The following is an 18,504-nucleotide window of genomic DNA, read 5'->3' as shown; positions in this document are numbered from 1 at the left end:
AGCGAAGTTGTAAAGAAAATCGTTGCGTACGTTCGTTCACCTCGTCCGGCTTAATTTGGCGGCCCTTAAATCCGTGTAATACGGAATGGATCGCGGACTCGATGTCAAAATGGTCTGTTCCCCATTTAAATAATCCCTTCGACATTTTGAGTGATGCCCAAACGACGTTTCGGAGTATTAAGCACCTGCCCCCCCCCCCCCCCTTCGAAACGAGGGGGGATGGAAGGCGTTCTCTACGAAGCCCCTCCGTATTGCTTTCGGGAAAAGAGAGCTTGTTGTCAGGTCCAGGGAGACGTATAATAGTTTATGATATTTTCGATCGAGTCATAAAAAAACGCTGGTAATAAATTATGGGGGCTCCGAAGAAGACCACCATTTTTTTACGAACGTAATAGGAGAAAGTGTATTGCTACCTCAGCGCGCGAATGTGGTAAGTTAATAAAAACTAGATCTAAGGGAAAATTGCCTTTGAGGAATCTGTTCTAGAACTTTCTTAAAGGAAAATGAAGTCATTGCACCTTTTTTTTCACCTAATTTGCATCTCAAACTAACTCTCTAAGTAGGGTTTTAGCTATGTTTCTAAAGACGTTTCAAATCTCGAAAAACCCAAACTTGGCCGGTTAGCCGAAGATTTTCTATGTAGAAGCGTATCAACCAATTTTACGAACTTATCTTGGAAAAATATTTTAGAACTTTTGAGAGGGGGAAGAATACAGTAAAAGCCTCTTTTTCGTTCAAGCTGAACGTTTCTGTTTTAGCTATTACATAATTGAATTATACTTTTATTATTAAACTGAACCTTCCTCTAGTGCTTAAAATAATTTTGATAATTCTAATATTATTAGTTAACGAGATATAAGGTGCTAACTAAAGGGTAGTTTGGGTGCTTGCCCAACTTGTTTAGCTCCGGGGGTCCGAATTAAAACGTAATAACTTAATTACTTTTAAATTTAAAATTGTCAAAATTATTTTAAGCACTAAACAAGAGGCTGTTCTACACTTAAATATTAATTTCATAAGTTTAAATACAAAATTAAAAGAGTTCAGCTGGAAATAGCGCGAAAGTAGACAAAGGCCACAGTAGTCTTCCTCCTTAAAACAATTTTTTAACTTATAACTGCATTTCACTAAAATTTCTCATTCCAAATTACGAAAAATTATCCCAATAATCAAATGCGCAAATATCAAAGTTGCTATCTTTTCGCGCGGAGGTACCGATGTGTGGTCAGGCTCAGGGGTGGCTCGCGTTTGTCCGGAAAGGCGAACGATATCCGAGAATGGCGGGACTTTTAGATGGGCGGCCCACGAAGAAGTACGTTCTGAATTATAGGCCGTTAAGAGAGGGGGGTGGTATACCCCTCGAGGGCTTCGTCCCCGCAATGACAATACTCTTTTGTCTCGTTTGTATAATATCTGGTCGGTACACATTGGCGAGTCGCCCGGGTATCGGCAGATCCTCCTTCGGGGCCGGCTGCAGCGAAGACTTTCTTGATTTTGCGCGCGCACTCGAGGGATCGGTTCCTATATTCCTTTAGAATCGTCGATAATACCCATTCTCCCTCTCCTCCAAAAGGGTTTAATAAAAAAAATAAATTGGAGGGCTTTAGGAATAGAGGGTTTCGGATTAGCTGTATTTGATCCAAATTGTACGAGGTTTTCTAACCGAATACTTTTAAGGGTATCGAGGAATATCAGTCTGACAATGGTCACCATTTTAGGCAGTTTTTACTAAATTGTTATGAATGTTCAATCATTCGAGTAAGTAAAATTTATCCGGTATTTTTTGTTATAAAATAAACACGTTTAGGGTCAAATATTATATTTAAAGCTAATTCCACTAAAATCTTATACCCCATTTAAAAATTACGAAGATAATTTTAAAATAAGTTAACCTCCCCCCCAAAAAAACGTCCATTTGGGTCAGAGATCCTTGTTTGAGAATAAAGTTAAATTTTATTGATTTAAAGCATACCGAAAATCAGTTTTATTGAACAGGTAAAATTTTCCCTTATTTAACCCCTGATTCTTCGATAAAGCCGAAAAACTAGTGAGTACGTAAATAACAAGACGGCTCATGCTCATATTAGTTTCACATCCAATGTGCTTGACTACTTTTGATGATCATTCGTAATCAGGAACCAAAAAAGATGAACTTTAAAGTTTGACGTACTTGCCCTAACAATTTCTGAGATATCCAATAGACCATTCTATAAAATACTATTTCTGTAGTTATTTATATACTTTTGTATAGAGCACGAAGGTTTGGCCCGATTTTTAAGTAACCAGGGATGCTCAAAAAAGGACTATCTGGCAAACCTGCCAACCTAGTTGTCTGGATAAATAGTGGATTTTTTATCGAAATCTACGGTTATAGTTTTATAAAAAACCATTTTAAATAGTTAATTAACTATATCCCATTGATTTTGTAAATAGTTCAGTTAAGGACTTGATATATTTCAAAATATACTATCTTCACGTAGGCTACCTTAGCTATATTTTGAAAATCAACTTGAGTGACGCTTCAGAATAATACCAATTAAATATGAATAGTTTGCAAATCCTACTGAAGTTGCTCTGTTGTATAACTTGTATTATAATCTTGAATTTTAAAAATCTTAAGAGTCATGGCTTTATACTATTTTAAGTTTTTAAATAAAAGTGACAAGATACTTCATGACTAAAAGTTGTTTATTTACTAAAATTTAAAATTATAATATTATAATAGACAGAGGCTTGAAAAGTGACCGAAAGCTCGCCTAAGTTAAATTTTATTTAATTTTAGTAAATAAACAACTTTTAGTCATGAAGAATCTTGTCACTTTTATTTAAAAACTTTTAAAATTTGTATTATATGTTTCCGGATAATGAACCACATATCTAATTTTTGGTTCCCCAATTGTCCAAATTAACGTATCAAGCTCTCTTGCAATCTTCTCTTATCCCCCCCCCCCCCAAGGTCTTTGTGATATCAAAGACCCAGTTTTTGAGCGGGGGGCATTCCCAAAATTATAATGAGAACATAATGGCGAATATGTTGAAACAGCGGAAAATATCCACTTGACTTAAGCAAATAGATGAAATACGAACAAGAGTTATAGGAACAAAGAGATATAGTTCGATAAAGCGATTTGCCCTTAATAGAAAAACCACAGGCTTGTTGATTTTTTATTTAAAAATCGATAAAATTGAAATCAGATTTTATTGATTTTAATTTATTGATTTTTTTTACAATTTTGCGTGAAGCGGTATTGTAAACTAAATTAAGTTAAATTTGTGTTGCTTTGAATTGTCATTGCTAGAAAACACTTTTATTCGTTTGAGTATAAATATATTTAAATCAATGCTTTTTTAAATCACTTGATTTAAATTCGAAAACTTTGTAAAACAAATGACCCTTAAAGTATGGCTATGTGGCTGTAGAGGACCAGATAGTTAACCCTTTCTTAGGGTAATTTCGAGGAGACATAATATGACTACAACGACGACGACAACACTTAACTACACTTACAAGGAGACTACCCGAGGTGTTACACTCCGATTTTGTTCAAACTCGGGGGATTGGTAGACCTTCATGTAACTTGAAAAACCCTAAAGGGATTTTATTCAATGGCCAACGAGTTTGCCATGGCAACGAAAAATGTTTTTGGCAACATAAAATGGAAATTTTCCCATTGAAAATAACATGGGATTTTGACCGATTCCAAGGGTCCCCCTGTGAAACAATTTACAAAATTGAAATAAAATTAAAATACCAAAATTGGTCACATTTTTATCAATTGTTTTAATTTTTTTCACAGGAAAATCGGTCAAAATCCCATGTTATTTTATGTTGTCAAAAACATTTTTCGTTGCCATGGCAAAACCGTTGCCCATTGAATAAAATCCATTTAGAGTTTTTCAAGTTACATCAAGGTCTACCAATCCCCCGAGTTTGAACAAAATCGGTGTGTAACACCTCGGGTAGTCTCCTTGTTAGAGTAAAACAATAGTTTCACCCGAAATATATTTTAAGAATAATACCAAAAAAATTAAGTAGCGTCCCAGAGTCCAGTAAGTTAATCTTTGTAGAGTTGACAGTGTTTCCAAAATGTCTCGCCTTGAAGGAGCTACATTCTCTCTATTCCATCTTACGCCTTTTCTTCTTTTTTTTTAAACTTAAGGATAGATTGAAAAAGAAAAAAAATTGAACGGTTTTTAAGAAAGTGTAAAAAGGGGAGGTGGAAATGCCTCGGTCGTCCGGACTTAAGGCGCCGCCGATTTTCACCCCGCAGAAAGCAGCGATCGATGGGTTTTATATGAAGGCTAAGTAATTTAGGCGACAACCTTTTTAGTTGAGTGGTCGCGGGAAAGAAGGGAGCTTAAAATCGCTCCTAAAATTCACGCTGATTATTAACTTCTTTATAAAGACGAATGTTAAAGTGTCTGACCCAGAAGATTTGATATAATAGTAAAAGTTTATAAAAAAAAACCTCGTTTGAAGGAACGTAGCTAGCAACTAGGAGCAACAAACACCAGGAGAACGCAGCTAGCCTTTAAACACGTTAACACAGTGTTGTGTACAAATTTCATTGGACGAACCTTTACGCTGCACGGTTTTCAGTTTCCGAATTTTCCTCTTCCGACGGCAGTAGGTGCTAAAGCGTCTAGCCAATGAAAAACGTACGCAAGAAAATCCACGACTTTTGACGGGTTACGTTCTCCTTGTGTGGGGTGCTGTGTTTGTTGCTCCTAGCTAGCAATTACTGAAGAAATCAGTTCGCTATTAGGTTGCTATAGTCTTGGTTTGGCCTACATTGTAGTATGGTCTGAATTGGGGCTTTTTATTGTTATTGTACATGAATTAGTAATATTTTTACTCTGGAGTATGCTGAAGATGGCGCTACACAACATCAGGGGGCTTCCTCAATTATATTTAAAAACGGCGCGCTCGGTGTCACGTTACTTAAAACGCGCATGCATCGCGCGCCGTTATTAAATTGAAGTTGGAAAGCTCCCTAGTGTTGTGTAGCGCCATCTTCAGTATAACCGGAGTAAAATTCTTCCTCATTTTACATCGCGTGAAAATGGAAAACACGCATTTATCGACGCACTATTTTTGACCGATCTTCAGTCTTTTCAATTGTGCGCGAAAAAATCTGTAGTTTACTAAAAAAATTCTGATAAAATCTAGCGACATGGTAGGCGTGGCTTATAAACCGTAAGTTAAGCCATAAGTCTATAATATCATTACATAAGTATGTCTCTTTGGGAAATATTTTACTGAGAGCTATTCACTGAGTGACGCCATCACAAGAGTAAAATCGCCCCCCTAGCGAGGCGCTGTCAAAGGCAAAACGGTAATGAAGCCAATAATAATAATAATAATAATAATCAGCTAGGATAATACCCAAGGCATCACCTTGGGCCTAAGTCATCAAGCGACTTTTAAAGCCATTAATTCAGGTGGACGGGTTACAATGCGTAGGAGGGTGGTGGAAAGCCACGCGAGCCACAGCTCCCTACACTAACTATTACCGTTAACCTCGACAAGTTTTTATGGAAGGGGAAACCGAAGATCCCGGGGGGGAAACCCCTTTAAACAGTGGGGAGAGAACTTGCAAACTCAACGGAGTGATTCCGAGCGATAGCGTCTCTCTCGCGAATAGCTCTCAGTAAAACGTTCGAATGTGAAGAATTGAAAGTGTCTTACTTATAGTAAACTCTTATATACTTACGGTTAAGCCGCTTCAGTGTTTGAAACTTTTTTAATTCAAAATTGATGTAATCTTAACTTTGAATATAAAAAGAATCTTCTGTAAAATGAAGGCACCCTGTCCTTTCTCAAGAGAGAATGAAGAATAAAAGCCGCGTGTAATCTAAAGAAGAGGTCAAACGCTCTTGCTCTCGCGTCCGCATTTTAATGGCTCCCGATTTAGATAAAGCACGCTGCCTCAGTTCACGAAGGAAAGATCATCTCCGGTCTTTGCCGGATTTTATCCATCGGCTTACGAGTCTTTTATGTTGGTACACGTAAACTTCGTTCCCGACGTTACGGACGGGAACGTCTAACCTTTCACAGTTCTTTGCAGACGTTTGGTCAAGCTAACTCGGTGTTCCCGCTCTAGTAATGGTTATAGACATTATAGGTCGTGACTTATTAGCCTTACAAAGCCAGGTCATCATGACGTCAGTTCCTGGTGTAACCCCATAATCTTTAACGTTGTAAAATAAAATAGTTTCTTTTAAATGGGAGATTTAAGCAACCATTCAAACTATACTGTGTTACTTTAATTTCCTGGTCCTAAATTTTTATTTATTTACTCGATATTTTATAGTATAAATAGTTCGAAACGCCTTATTTCAAAGTAAAATAGTACAAATTACGAGGGGTGGACATTCATCAAAAATGTGTCCGGGATTTTGAAATCTGGCACGTTGCATTTCGGATTTCTTAACTTTTGTCCCGGAATTCGAGATTTTGATTTTGAAGAAATCTAGGCTGGATTTCGTAATTCTTTTCGGATTTCGAGATTTTGATTTTGAAGAAATCCAGACTGGCTTTCGTATTTCTTGTCGGATTTCGAGATTTAGATTTTGAAGAAATCCATGCTGGATTTGGTATTTCTTGTCGGATTTCGAGATTTAGATTTTGAAGAATTCCAGACTGGCTTTCGTATTTCGTGTCGGATGTTGATTTTGAAGAAATCCAGACTGGCTTTCGTATTTCGTGTCGGATGTTGATTTTGAAGAAATCCATGCTGGATTTGGTATTTCTTGTTGGATTTCGAGATTTAGATTTTGAAGAATTCCAGACTGGCTTTCGTATTTCGTGTCGGATGTTGATTTTGAAGAAATCCAGACTGGCTTTCGTATTTCGTGTCGGATGTTGATTTTGAAGAAATCCAGACTGGCTTTCGTATTTCGTGTCGGATGTTGATTTTGAAGAAATCCAGACTGGCTTTCGTATTTCGTGTCGGATGTTGATTTTGAAGAAATCCAGACTGGCTTTCGTATTTCGTGTCGGATGTTGATTTTGAAGAAATCCAGACTGGCTTTCGTATTTCGTGTCGGATGTTGATTTTGAAGAAATCCAGACTGGCTTTCGTATTTGTCGGATTTCGAGATTTGGATTTTGAAGAAATCCAGACTGGCTTTCGTATTTCTTGTCGGATTTTGATTTTGAAGAAATCCAGGCTTTATTTCGTAATTCTGTCAGATTTCGAGATTTTGATTTTGAAGAAATCTAGGCTGGATTTGGTATTTCTTGTCGGATTTCGAGATTTAGATTTTGAAGAAATCCAGACTGGCTTTCGTATTTCGTGTCGGATGTTGATTTTGAAGAAATCCAGACTGGCTTTCGTATTTCGTGTCGGATGTTGATTTTGAAGAAATCCAGACTGGATTTCGTATTTCGTGTCGGATGTTGATTTTGAAGAAATCCAGACTGGCTTTCGTATTTCTTGTCGGATGTTGATTTTGAAGAAATCCAGACTGGCTTTCGTATTTCGTATCGGATGTTGATTTTGAAGAAATCCAGACTGGCTTTCGTATTTCGTGTCGGATGTTGATTTTGAAGAAATCCAGACTGGATTTCGTATTTGTCGGATTTCGAGATTTGGATTTTGAAGAAATCCAGACTGGCTTTCGTATTTCTTGTCGGATTTCGATATTTTGATTTTGAAGAAATCCAGGCTTTATTTCGTAATTCTGTCAGATTTAGAGATTTTGATTTTGAAGAAATCCAGGCTGGATTTTGTATTTCTTGTAAAGTGTACGAATTTTCTTTGAATGTCCGACCCCACGAAGAATTATCAGCAGTTTTTAAAATATCCACCACTTCACAACAACTCTAGCAGATAGTGGCACACGTTTTATTTCATTAATCAAAGCAACCATCGTACGTAGCGTAATAATATATTACAATATAATATAATCCTTTCTCAATCCCCTTGTTCGCTATCCCTAGTTTCATCCCTGGAGATAAATACTCTTGTTTAATTAGAGCCACTTACGCGAAGCCTTGCTTTCGTATTGAGTCAATGTTGAATTGAATCTATTTTATACTCGCGTGACTGCTTCGAAGGAAATACGACCTTTTTCACTTTTTGCATTATTATTATTAATACTTTTTTTGCTCTACGCCGCCGTGTTACAAATGGTACGCGTACGCCCTGCTTGTCCGCTGTGTTGTTCGGACCGAGCCCCGCCAAAGAAGGGGATTATTAATTGTTATAAATAGAATCTCGTTGTTTGAGACATGGTAAGCTTCGTCCGTCCTCTAATATTAGGTAAAATATATCCCCGTTTTTAAAACCTCTACGTTATATTGACTCACCACCCACGCAGCTGCCGAAGGGAGATTGCGTTATCCAATCATTTATTACTGTCCTATAACCCCCTTCTTTAAACCGCCTATTCATTCTAGACGTTGCTTTCCGGGCTGGCTTTGAAAATCAGAATTAAAAAATTATTTAAAGCGCCGTTCTTGATAGTATGCGAAGAAAATTAATTTTAAAATCTTTTTCAACTTTGGTTTTGGTGTGCGGGATTTTGATCCCCGAAATGTCCAACCATCAAAGGCTTTTCAACATTTATCTATTTTGATTTAATGTGAAATCTCCCGTGTTGTTATGGCCTTTTCATTTTAAAAGCTGGCTTCATTATGGACACCGGTGTGGTGCCAATGGAACACTCCTACTAGGGGTTTTAGATTAAAAATAGACCAGATCGCTCTGTATAGCAAATTCCAAAAATATTTCTAATTTAATTAGCCGTTAATGTTTCTTTATATTAATTTTCAGATCAAAGCGAAACGCCAACGTCGCCCAGCGAGAAGAAACCATTAACTCGGACTCTGACCCAGCCTCAAAACACAGTCGAATATGTGGTCAGTATTTTTATATTTATAATCCCATATTTCTATTATTATCGATTAATAGACAGGTTTAGCTCGCGTTAGCAAACGCGTATGGTAAACCATGTGTTCGCGATAAAGCTACGTCTACACTCCACGTTCCCCCTACCAGTTTTCTAGCGCGGGCTTAACCTCTATCCGGCATCGAAAGTGTAGGAGGGGGAGTTGAGCGTGATAAATTAAACCCGTGTATATAGATATAAATCTAATTCTAAATTTAACCTCAATAATTAGTACTGGGAAATATCTGATGAAAATATTATGACGGGATGGGGTTTCCGTTGCCCACTTACGCCATCTATCCTAGTTTGTATTCCCGGGATTTTTGGAAAATAACGCCCAAAAAGGCTGAAATTATTCGCGCATCTGAGGCGATATGAGTACACCACATTAAATTATTGGTAAAAATAAGTTCATTAATTTGGACCTTTGTTAGGGTACATTGCTGCTCAAACTATGTCGAATGTAAGACGTAACACTTATTTTCAAATTCAATAGCTGGCCGCCGCGGAAATAAATGAATAAATGGAAGACGCTTACTCGGAATATAAACTTCCTCGAAAATCGATTTAATGGGATCATATTCGAAATCGAATAATCGTCCGCTGACACGCGATAAAAACTAGTTTTTAACTTAACAAGCGCCAATTTAGTTAGCTATAAATTCCCGTATTTAGAGGAAATTAAGTTAGTTGACTTCTATTCGATCCAAGGCTTAAAGTCGCGACTGTAAACTACTCCCATTTCTATATAGATTATAGTCTCCTTTAGAAATTTCTAGTGCGCGTATAATTTTATTGAGCCTTATCGAAATAGGCATATACTTTTGACCTGCAGCACCGGAGCAGCTTACGGCCAATTTAGACAACGCTGGTACCTTTAATGTCTTTTGTTAAAATGAAATACTCGATTTATTAGTTTTGTTGAACGAAATTTATTATAGACTGCCATCTTTTAAATTCCGAATTTAACTGCCAGTTTTCAAAAACCCGCGTGCTACTCGCTCTTTTTTTTGTTGCTCCTTTTTTTCAAAGAGCTGTTAATTCACGCGCTTTTTAAATATTACAATTTTGTGGTATATCAATATAAATGTTAAAAAAAAAAACAGACCATTGCAGTACCGATTGTAAAACGTTGATGGTGTAGGTATTCTTAAAACTCACAAGGAGACTACCCGAGGTGGTTATCCCCGATTTTGTTGAAACTCGGGGGTTAGGATGACCTTATGGTAGTATGAAAATTGCCAAAGGGAAAAGTTGCAATGGGCTTTAGTTTTCCTATGGCAACAGAAAACGCCAACGTTGATTCTTCGTCAAAAAGGGGTTTCAATAAAACATCTTCAAGGAAATCGCCAAGAAGTAATATTTACCTGTAAGTTATTGTTGAAATAATGGAAATTTTTCGCCTTTACGAAATGCCTTTTACATATTAAGTCTTAGAAAAAACATGACGTTCTATTTACGGGTGAAAAGTTTAAATTATTTCAACAAGCACTTGCAGGCCCTGGCTCTCGGAAATATTACTTCTTGGCTATTTCCTTGAAGATGTTTTAAGTCTGGAACGACACCACCACCAACTTTTTACATTGTTTCAATGAAAGTGTAGTTCGAAATGGACCGTAAAATGCTCGGGAGCAGGTAAAAATTACCAGCCTAGTAAGAACAATCGGAGTCAGGAATCCATACCTCTACTTGGAATGCTTATCGGCATCTACGAAAATCTTTGAACTTTTTAAGTTTTTAATAGAATTATTTCTTAATTTACGGCACAAGGGAAGCTTAACCCGATTGAAAAGGGTCCCACCAACATACTTAGCCCTCATACAGCTTAATTTAAATCATAAGGCCCCCACAACTACGTAGTTTACTCTGGTCCCAGAGATTTCTGCACGATCCTGGCTCGCGTTTAGTTAATAGCGTTCACCCACTTCCTGCCGGAACTCCGAAAAAATCCGCTGCATAGTTACCATGGTCCATGGTAATCAACTATGGATAGCGTACTACAGCGACCGACGGAGGACGATTTTTCGGAGGTCACTTGCCGGAAGTGGGTAATCTATTCGTTATTAAACCGAAAATCTGAAAGCTCTCTGAATTCGAATCAAGGTATGGAGTTCTATATTATCTTTGGTTTTAAGTGTAATGGTATAAAGGTGGTGCCTTGGATATTAGCCCAGCTGTTTATTATGTAACATCCTGGGGTGCGTAAAGTCGGCAAGAACTCTCGCATTGACTTTAATTTAACCCAACCTTTTTGCCATATTGACGCGCCTAACTGCGCACGCGTCAGATATCATGGAACTGGGTCCCTCCTTTTTCGATTACGACGCATTTCCTCTGTAGCCTGTCTTTATATCTTCTCCACGCTGCTCGTAACAGCTGATCCGAAGAATATTTTCGCCTTTGTAAATCCCCATTTTTCTCTCTTTCTCTCACCGTGATCGGCTTCTCTCCTCTCCTTTTCGGCGAAACCATTGCAGGTGCCCCTTGCATCTTCTTTTAACGTATCCCTGTGGCTTTTCGCCAGTCATTAATTCCTAAACAAACCATTGCTCGTAGAAAGAGAGTAATGGTTACGGGGTTCCTGGTAAACGACTAACCTTTTTCACCCCTCTTTACCACTTCTCCTTTGCCTGTATCTTCTACATTTTCAAAGGCGTCAGGAAAGATCTGGCTTATATTTTGGGAGGCCTTGGTGGTTTTAAAGATGCTTCTTATTTCTTCGCAATTTGTCGGCCAGGACCATCCTTAACCTCTCCCACCCCCTCGTAGCTACTGTTTTCCTAATCCCCCAGAGTTCCTCATAAATAAGTCTGCTATCTGAGCCGAAAGTACGTCATTCGAAGGAGAAGCGGCGCGTACCTTATTTCTTTTGGTATTACCAGGAATATGAGAAAATGCTGTGGTTGGTTGTGTTCTTTCTCTTGTTCTCTTCTGGATTTGTTTCTCTATATGCTCTTAGTAAATGGCATAATGTGTAGATGAAGTTGATATAATGATATTTAGTTTGTGTAGCAGCTTATTATTACTTATTTTGGTCTGCCTTTTAAAATTTTACAAGGAAATTCAAATGGATCGATGTTGCATTTAATATCCTAAACCCTGTAGTTAATTTACCCATTAAAAACTATTACCGTTATTTTACTATTACGGTAGTATAGCTTTATATTTTAATAGCATATTTTATTAAATTATATTGTGATTATATACAAATTTATTTTAGTACAATTATTAATTCTTAATTGTTTCAATTAAGCAGTGTCATTTACTCGCTTAGAATTGCTTGGCTTTACATAATCTAATACCAATTGTGTTTTGGAAATTAATTCAGTACAATTACCAGTGTTTCTATGAATAAATATCACGTGCTTCGTATACTCCTACCGTGCTTCGTATACTCTTACCGTCATTCAATGTATTGTCCCAAACACCCGTACAACAGACCTATTCTTATTAACCTAGTTTGTTAAAATGGAGGCAACTCCGAATTTTGACAGAGAATTTAAATTCAAAACAAAATACTCTAAACTGATTATAGTGGGATTATAGATTATTAATAATTATTTATAAATAAATTTAATAAATTATAAATAATTGAACATTTAATTTCCAATTTTTTCATAACTGTTTTAGACTTCTGCATCAGATACTCTAAATGGAATAGCAGCCAGGTTTGATACAACACCTTCGGAGCTTGTGAAGCTAAATAGGCTACTTAGCCGTTTTATATTTCCTGGACAGGTACTTTTCAATATAGTTAACTGATTTAAAAATTTATATTCATTTTATGGTAAATCTTTTCAGACTTTGTATATTCCTAAAAAGGGTGAAATAAATTCCCAAACCGAGGGCTCCTTCGATGGTGGCCCAAAATCTCCAATGGACAAGGAAAAATCTGTAAGATCTTCATACTTTCATATCAATTTCAGTGATCGTAATAAATTAATAATTAATTTAGATGTCCCCAAAACCTGGTCATGTGGAACGTGTCCAATCCCCATCTCCCGTTTCAAAGAATCTCAGTTTCTTTGGTGGAAGTGGCAGCATGGGAAGTAGCATGGAAGAAAAGGAGCAGGTCAGCGGCGGGCCACTTTCCACTCCTAATATAGAAGTTAATGGAAAAGAAAATTTTGACGCTAAGTGTCCGGAAAGGTTCTTGAAGATAAATTCAAAACATATTACTGATGGACAGGTAACATTAACTGCTGGAGTAATCTTTTTCAGTTGTGAAATTAGGAACTATATCCTAATTTCTGGTGTTCAGGGTTTTGTCAGCGGGGTCCTTTTGGTAACTCCTAATGCCTTGATGTTTGATCCCAATGTCTCCGATACTTTGGTTATTGAGCACGGAGTTGAACTCTACGGGGTTATTGCGCCCATTGATATGATGATTAGAGCGGCTATTTATTTTGACATTGCACACATGAGGGTTAAAGACTCCCAAGATAGTTTGTAAGTTTTTTTTTAAAGAATTCATCGGAAGAAATAGTTATACCAATTTATTTGCGTTTCTAGGAATTCAAATGTCAACAAACCCAAGATCTACTTAGGTCCTGGTTCTAGTCCCGCTCCTTCATCCGATGAACAACCTCTGTATATATTTAAAGATTCAGAGAGTGAAAAGCCTTTGAATGTTGTCTGCAAGCCTGATGTTCCAGATTTAATCACTTTCGAACACCTTACCAAAACAGAATGTGACAATCAAATTGTGAAGACTTTAGAAAACTTTGATTTGGTTATGCCAGCTTCTTCAGGATCTGACTTGAACTTAATGGATCACCAGGACCCAAAACAACAGAGGTCTGATTCGATTGAGGTGATGGTTTCTACTCCTCCACCAGATTTAATAACGGAAGGGGTGGATAATATTACTGCCAATTTACCCCAAAGTGACAGTGATGTCACTTTGGCTACAACCTTAACTCAAGAAGAAACTGAGGAAGTAGCTAATGCTGAAAAATTGGGAAGATCAGCTACAGTTCGCGAGGGTTCCAGGAATACCCAAAGTCGCCGAGAACGCATGTTAAAGAGGCTTTCGTATCCAGTTGAATCTCTCAGTTCTTACACCCAGTCATCAATCTCGAAGATTCTGTCATCTTCCCCGAGAAATTTGGTGGATTTTTCGAGCGGTCTCTTTGTAAGATCCGGCGGTGCAACTGACGAAGAAAAAGAAGATTTTGAGACTGATGAATCTGAGGAGAAAGACTCGAACAGATACAGTTCCATTCTCTCTTCAGACGCTCAACAGCAACTTATTAATGTGGGTTACAAAAATATGGTTGAAGAAAAACCAGACTTCTTCGCCGAAGTTGACAGTGAGTAAAATTGATTTCTCGAGTCTGTAGAAGTTTATAGATTACTCACCAATTTCTTTCAGGCCTACTTTTTTTGCTGTCAAAAGTTTACGTAAAACATTAAATGCTTCTTCTTTTCTATATATACGTACTAATGTTCGCTAACCGTGATATATATGAATAATTAATTAGTTAACAGAAGAGCATAAGTATATTTTTAACAAATCGTCATCAGACTATTTAAGTTAAGATAGGACGACGTAGGCTTCAAGTGTAGTGTTAAAATGAAACCTCTTCTGCTCTTTCAGCCCTTGCCTTATTGTTCGACGATTTTGGTTAGTACCGGATTCATTCTGACTAATGTCTGTATATTTCCCCACATCATCTATCTCTATCTATCTATATATATTATATTCTCTGTTGTCTTGGCTATGCACTTTCATAATCCGTGTATTTATACTTCTTCCATCTTTCAATTCCATGAGCTTGGCCACTGAAAACAAATTCAATGTTGCTCTTATAAATGGTAGTTTTTTATAAAACTGTTTTGGGAACAAATTTCTTACTATATAAGCTAAGTGTTTTCAATTTTTAAAATTTTGTATACATATATGCGAATTTAACAAAACGCTGCTCCAAAAATGGGCCTTCGTTCAATCATTTTCTCGGGAATAGATGTTATAAAGCTATTACGCTTACTCGCAATTTTTAGCTTCTTTTTGACCCTTGAAAGTCGTTGTGCTTAGTTTTCGGCCGAAACTAATGAAAAAATGAGGCTTTTCTACTCTATTAATTGATCTTACTTAGATTTTTATACTTCTAATTAGAAAATGGAATAGAATTAGTTTAAAATAAAGCCTAGCCTAAAAAATAATTGTAGCAATATAGACTGCCTGCATGCATGTTGCTTACTCTAGCAATATTTTTCGAAAGAAAAGTCGCGAATTGGCTTCAAGAATGGTGTGTTCTTTTATCTATTTCTTCTCTACATCTTTAAAACTGTCACAGCATGGTTTTTGTAATGTAAATAAGATATTTGCAAACACAGATAAGAAAATTCTTGAAGAGTATTTGTGGTTGCATAAAAAAGTTTAAAGCCATAAAAGATTGGGTTAAAAAAATGAATAGGTAGAATGTTAAGCTTAAAGTTTTTATAGTCTGTTTAATTGTTTTATAGAGTTACTGCCCAGACCTGCTAGACAATATGAAGGTCAGCCTTTATACTTATGCCTCCGAATGGGCTATCCTCTTAACAAAAAAGTTCAATGGTCAACACCAATTGCGTCTTACAGCAAAAAAAGGATGAAGAAAGAATATTGGTTTAGCATCCCAAGGGCTAGGTATGGACTATGACCTAACAAGTACTAAGAAATATACTAAACAATTTCTGGCCATAATCATGTTTTTCCACTCCTTTTTAGGGTGGATGATTTGTATAATTTTTTTCAACATTGGTGCCCAGAAGTGTACGGAGATGTTGACGAAGTCACTCCAGAAGAAAGAGGTTTTAAACCTGTTGAATCTGAACCCGAAGATGACGATGAAGATGAGGTTGACAGTTCAGAAACTAAAAGTAAAGCCCAGGAATTGGAAACTGGTGGAAATGATCGAAAAAAATCTACTCATGGTCCTCTCAGTTTCTTGAAATTGGTGGAAGGTCATTTCACTGCTGATGGTTCGAGTAGCCCTTTTGACTGGGAGGTAAATTATAATGTTTGCTTGTTATCCTTTTTTCAATCACTATTTGTAAATATTAAACCCCAACCTTAGAAGAAAACCCGTAGTAAAAAAAAATTTCTTTAATCAAAAAATTGAATCACAGCCAAGATATAAAATAGAAGCACTGGTATATAAAGACTTTGTTTAGTTCATGCCGTAGCCAATTTTAGTTCTCCTCTGCATTGTGCTCTATATTTAAGACTGATTTTTTTTTATATACAGCACAAATATGTTGAATAATGTTTAGATTAGTGATACTCTGGCTAAGTTAGATCATCTGAATTTTTCTCTAATGTGCTTTTGTCAGCAGTTGGTTTCAATGAGTGAGGCTGAACACTCTCCTGAAATCGAACTGCCACTACCAGATCTTTCAGATCCTTCTGAAATTTTCTCTGAAGAACTACGGAAAGAGGTCTGTATATTGATATTAGTTTGGCATTAGTTGGAAATGATAAAATTAAATTGGCTTTAATTTCCTCATTCAGCTCTGTAAAAACTTGCCCGCTAGGGCAGAAGGCTACCCATGGTCACTTATTTACAGTACTTCGAAAAATGGTTTCAGTCTTAAAACTATGTACAGGGAAATGGCTAAGTATGAAACGCCAGTCTTGCTTGGTATTATGGACACCCAGGGAACGGTAAAAAATTTTGTTGCAATTCAAAACATTCTGACTTGATCTAAAGTGAAATTGTTTTTAAGGTGTTCGGTGCAGTCATTTCATGTTCATTGAAAATTAGTGACCATTTCTATGGAACTGGAGAATCATTTTTGTTCACTTTTCATCCTGATTTTAAAGTAACTTATAAATTTCCCTTGGTAACCTGCTAATTATAATTTTATTAATTTGATGACTTTTTCTCCGATAGTGTTATCATTGGACGGGTGAAAACATGTATTTCATAAAAGGGAATGCTGAAAGCTTGGCTATTGGTGCCGGAGAGTATGTTACGTTGTAAATTTTTTTGTTGTAATCTTCGTATTAATGTATGTGTTTTATGATTAGCGGTATGTTTGGCATTTGGCTGGATGGAGATCTTTACCACGGACGCAGTCATAAATGCAATACTTTTGGAAATGAAGGACCACTGTCTTCTCAGGAGGATTTTGTAGTTAAGACACTTGAAGCCTGGGGTTTTGTCTGAAGCTCTGAAATAGAGATTTTTTATTCCAAATGTGAGGTAGGGGAAAATAAAGCTGCAAAATAGTTCTGATAAGGTTTTTTAAAAATTACTGTAAAACAAAAGTAAAAATGTTTGCGGACCAACTTTGCTCTATAAATCTTATTATTGCTGAGTTTGGCACAGTCCTCACACTGTTATCGCGAAATATTCTGAAAGAAACTATTTAAAATCCCATCCATTTCGACCAGTAATTCCTTCGAAAGTTAATTTACTTGCTTATTTATTTATGATACATTAAAAACATAAAAATTTGAATGTCTTAAGTTGGTGCTAGATATTGGCGAGGTGCTTTGTATATTTTTTTACTGTGGTGAGTCACAATGTTTTGTTTTAGAACTTTAAAAATAAACGTTTCGCCAGTTACCATTAGTAACGCGTGTTTAATGTAACGGTTTGGGTAATGTATGAAGTTCATATTTAAGTTCTCCATCTTTCATATTTGCATATTCAGCATTTTTTATTTCGCTTAAAAATATTTATTTAGTGTTTTTTTTTCTTATTATACGGAACGCTTAAATTTACCCTCTTTAAATGTTATGTATATTACTCTTCCCCTATCCATTCTGATTTCTTTTAATACTCAGTTACAATTTTTAATTATATATATGAAAATTTTGCAAAAACAAAACCTGAAGTTAACCAAAAAATACTTGCAGCTGTGTCAAAAAAGACAAACATTGTATAATAGACTCAAACAAAAAATATAACTTAGTTAAAAAAGAAAAGGATAAGGTTCATAGTTTCAATAGAAAACTTGTGATACAAATAGTTTGGATATTATGAAAATATACTATAGGAAAAACCCACGTATATTGCTAATTAACTGTTTGTCATTTGTGGGAAGGAAATTAAATTGCAAAAATATTGTGATTTTTGTTAGCCCAATATGCGCTTCAATATTTTAGTCTAGTCTTTCAGTTAAAAAAAAACTCTCGGACAAGGGATACAAAATGTTTTAAGTGAAAAGTATGTGTAGTTATGTTTAAAAATTATCAGTGGGTTATATGATAAATGAACTAATTTAGTTGATCTAGTTTTAATTATACGGTGAAGATGTGTATATGGCTTAAAAAAATTCTGGTGCTTGAAAAACAAAGATCAATGTAAAATCCTGTCTAATAGTAATGTACAATAAGTAAAAAGGAGACACAATTGTAATACGCAGTATAAAAAAATCTTTATTTTAAAACAATACTGTATATTGAAATGGTTTACTTTGTGCTCACCCTCCCTGTGTAAATATTGAATTGTACAGTTAGCATGTATGCATAGTCTTAACAAAATTGTGAAAAACAAAGAAAACAACCATGTAGTTATATATAATTGGTTCTTGCATTCTCGCACAAATGTACAGTAGGAGGAATTAAATATATTCCGTATTATGAAATTGTAAGATAAATTAAGATGGCATACGTAT

The 18,504-nt window shown here is 36.1% G+C and overlaps 1 protein-coding gene across 3 annotated transcripts in view; it reads left to right on the top strand.

The window, feature by feature from the left end:
* mtd (TLD domain-containing protein mustard) overlaps positions 1-18,486 on the top strand; it is a 73,735-nt gene extending 55,249 nt beyond the window's left edge. Inside the window, exons 5-17 of one of the 3 annotated variants that reach the window (XM_090177204.1) lie at positions 8,781-8,866; positions 12,526-12,633; positions 12,697-12,789; positions 12,851-13,084; positions 13,157-13,344; positions 13,408-14,207; positions 15,364-15,526; positions 15,608-15,887; positions 16,216-16,317; positions 16,391-16,543; positions 16,606-16,701; positions 16,773-16,846; positions 16,910-18,486. In XM_090177204.1, the coding sequence (XP_090033330.1) occupies positions 8,781-8,866; positions 12,526-12,633; positions 12,697-12,789; positions 12,851-13,084; positions 13,157-13,344; positions 13,408-14,207; positions 15,364-15,526; positions 15,608-15,887; positions 16,216-16,317; positions 16,391-16,543; positions 16,606-16,701; positions 16,773-16,846; positions 16,910-17,048 (2,516 nt within the window). In that variant the 3' untranslated portion in view covers positions 17,049-18,486. Of the gene's footprint in view, positions 1-8,780; positions 8,867-11,278; positions 11,298-11,565; positions 11,798-12,525; positions 12,634-12,696; positions 12,790-12,850; positions 13,085-13,156; positions 13,345-13,407; positions 14,208-15,363; positions 15,527-15,607; positions 15,888-16,215; positions 16,318-16,390; positions 16,544-16,605; positions 16,702-16,772; positions 16,847-16,909 lie in introns of those variants that run through there. The other 2 variants (XM_090177206.1, XM_090177205.1) reach the window with 2 other exon arrangements.
* Positions 18,487-18,504: the final 18 nt, after the last annotated feature.

Source organism: Leiobunum rupestre, chromosome 6 (genome assembly GCF_980474605.1).
Source record: "Leiobunum rupestre chromosome 6, qqLeiRupe1.1.hap1, whole genome shotgun sequence".
Lineage (NCBI taxonomy): Eukaryota > Metazoa > Arthropoda > Arachnida > Opiliones > Sclerosomatidae > Leiobunum > Leiobunum rupestre.
Note: the sequence above shows the minus strand (reverse complement) of the source record. Positions and strands in the feature narration are given on the sequence as shown.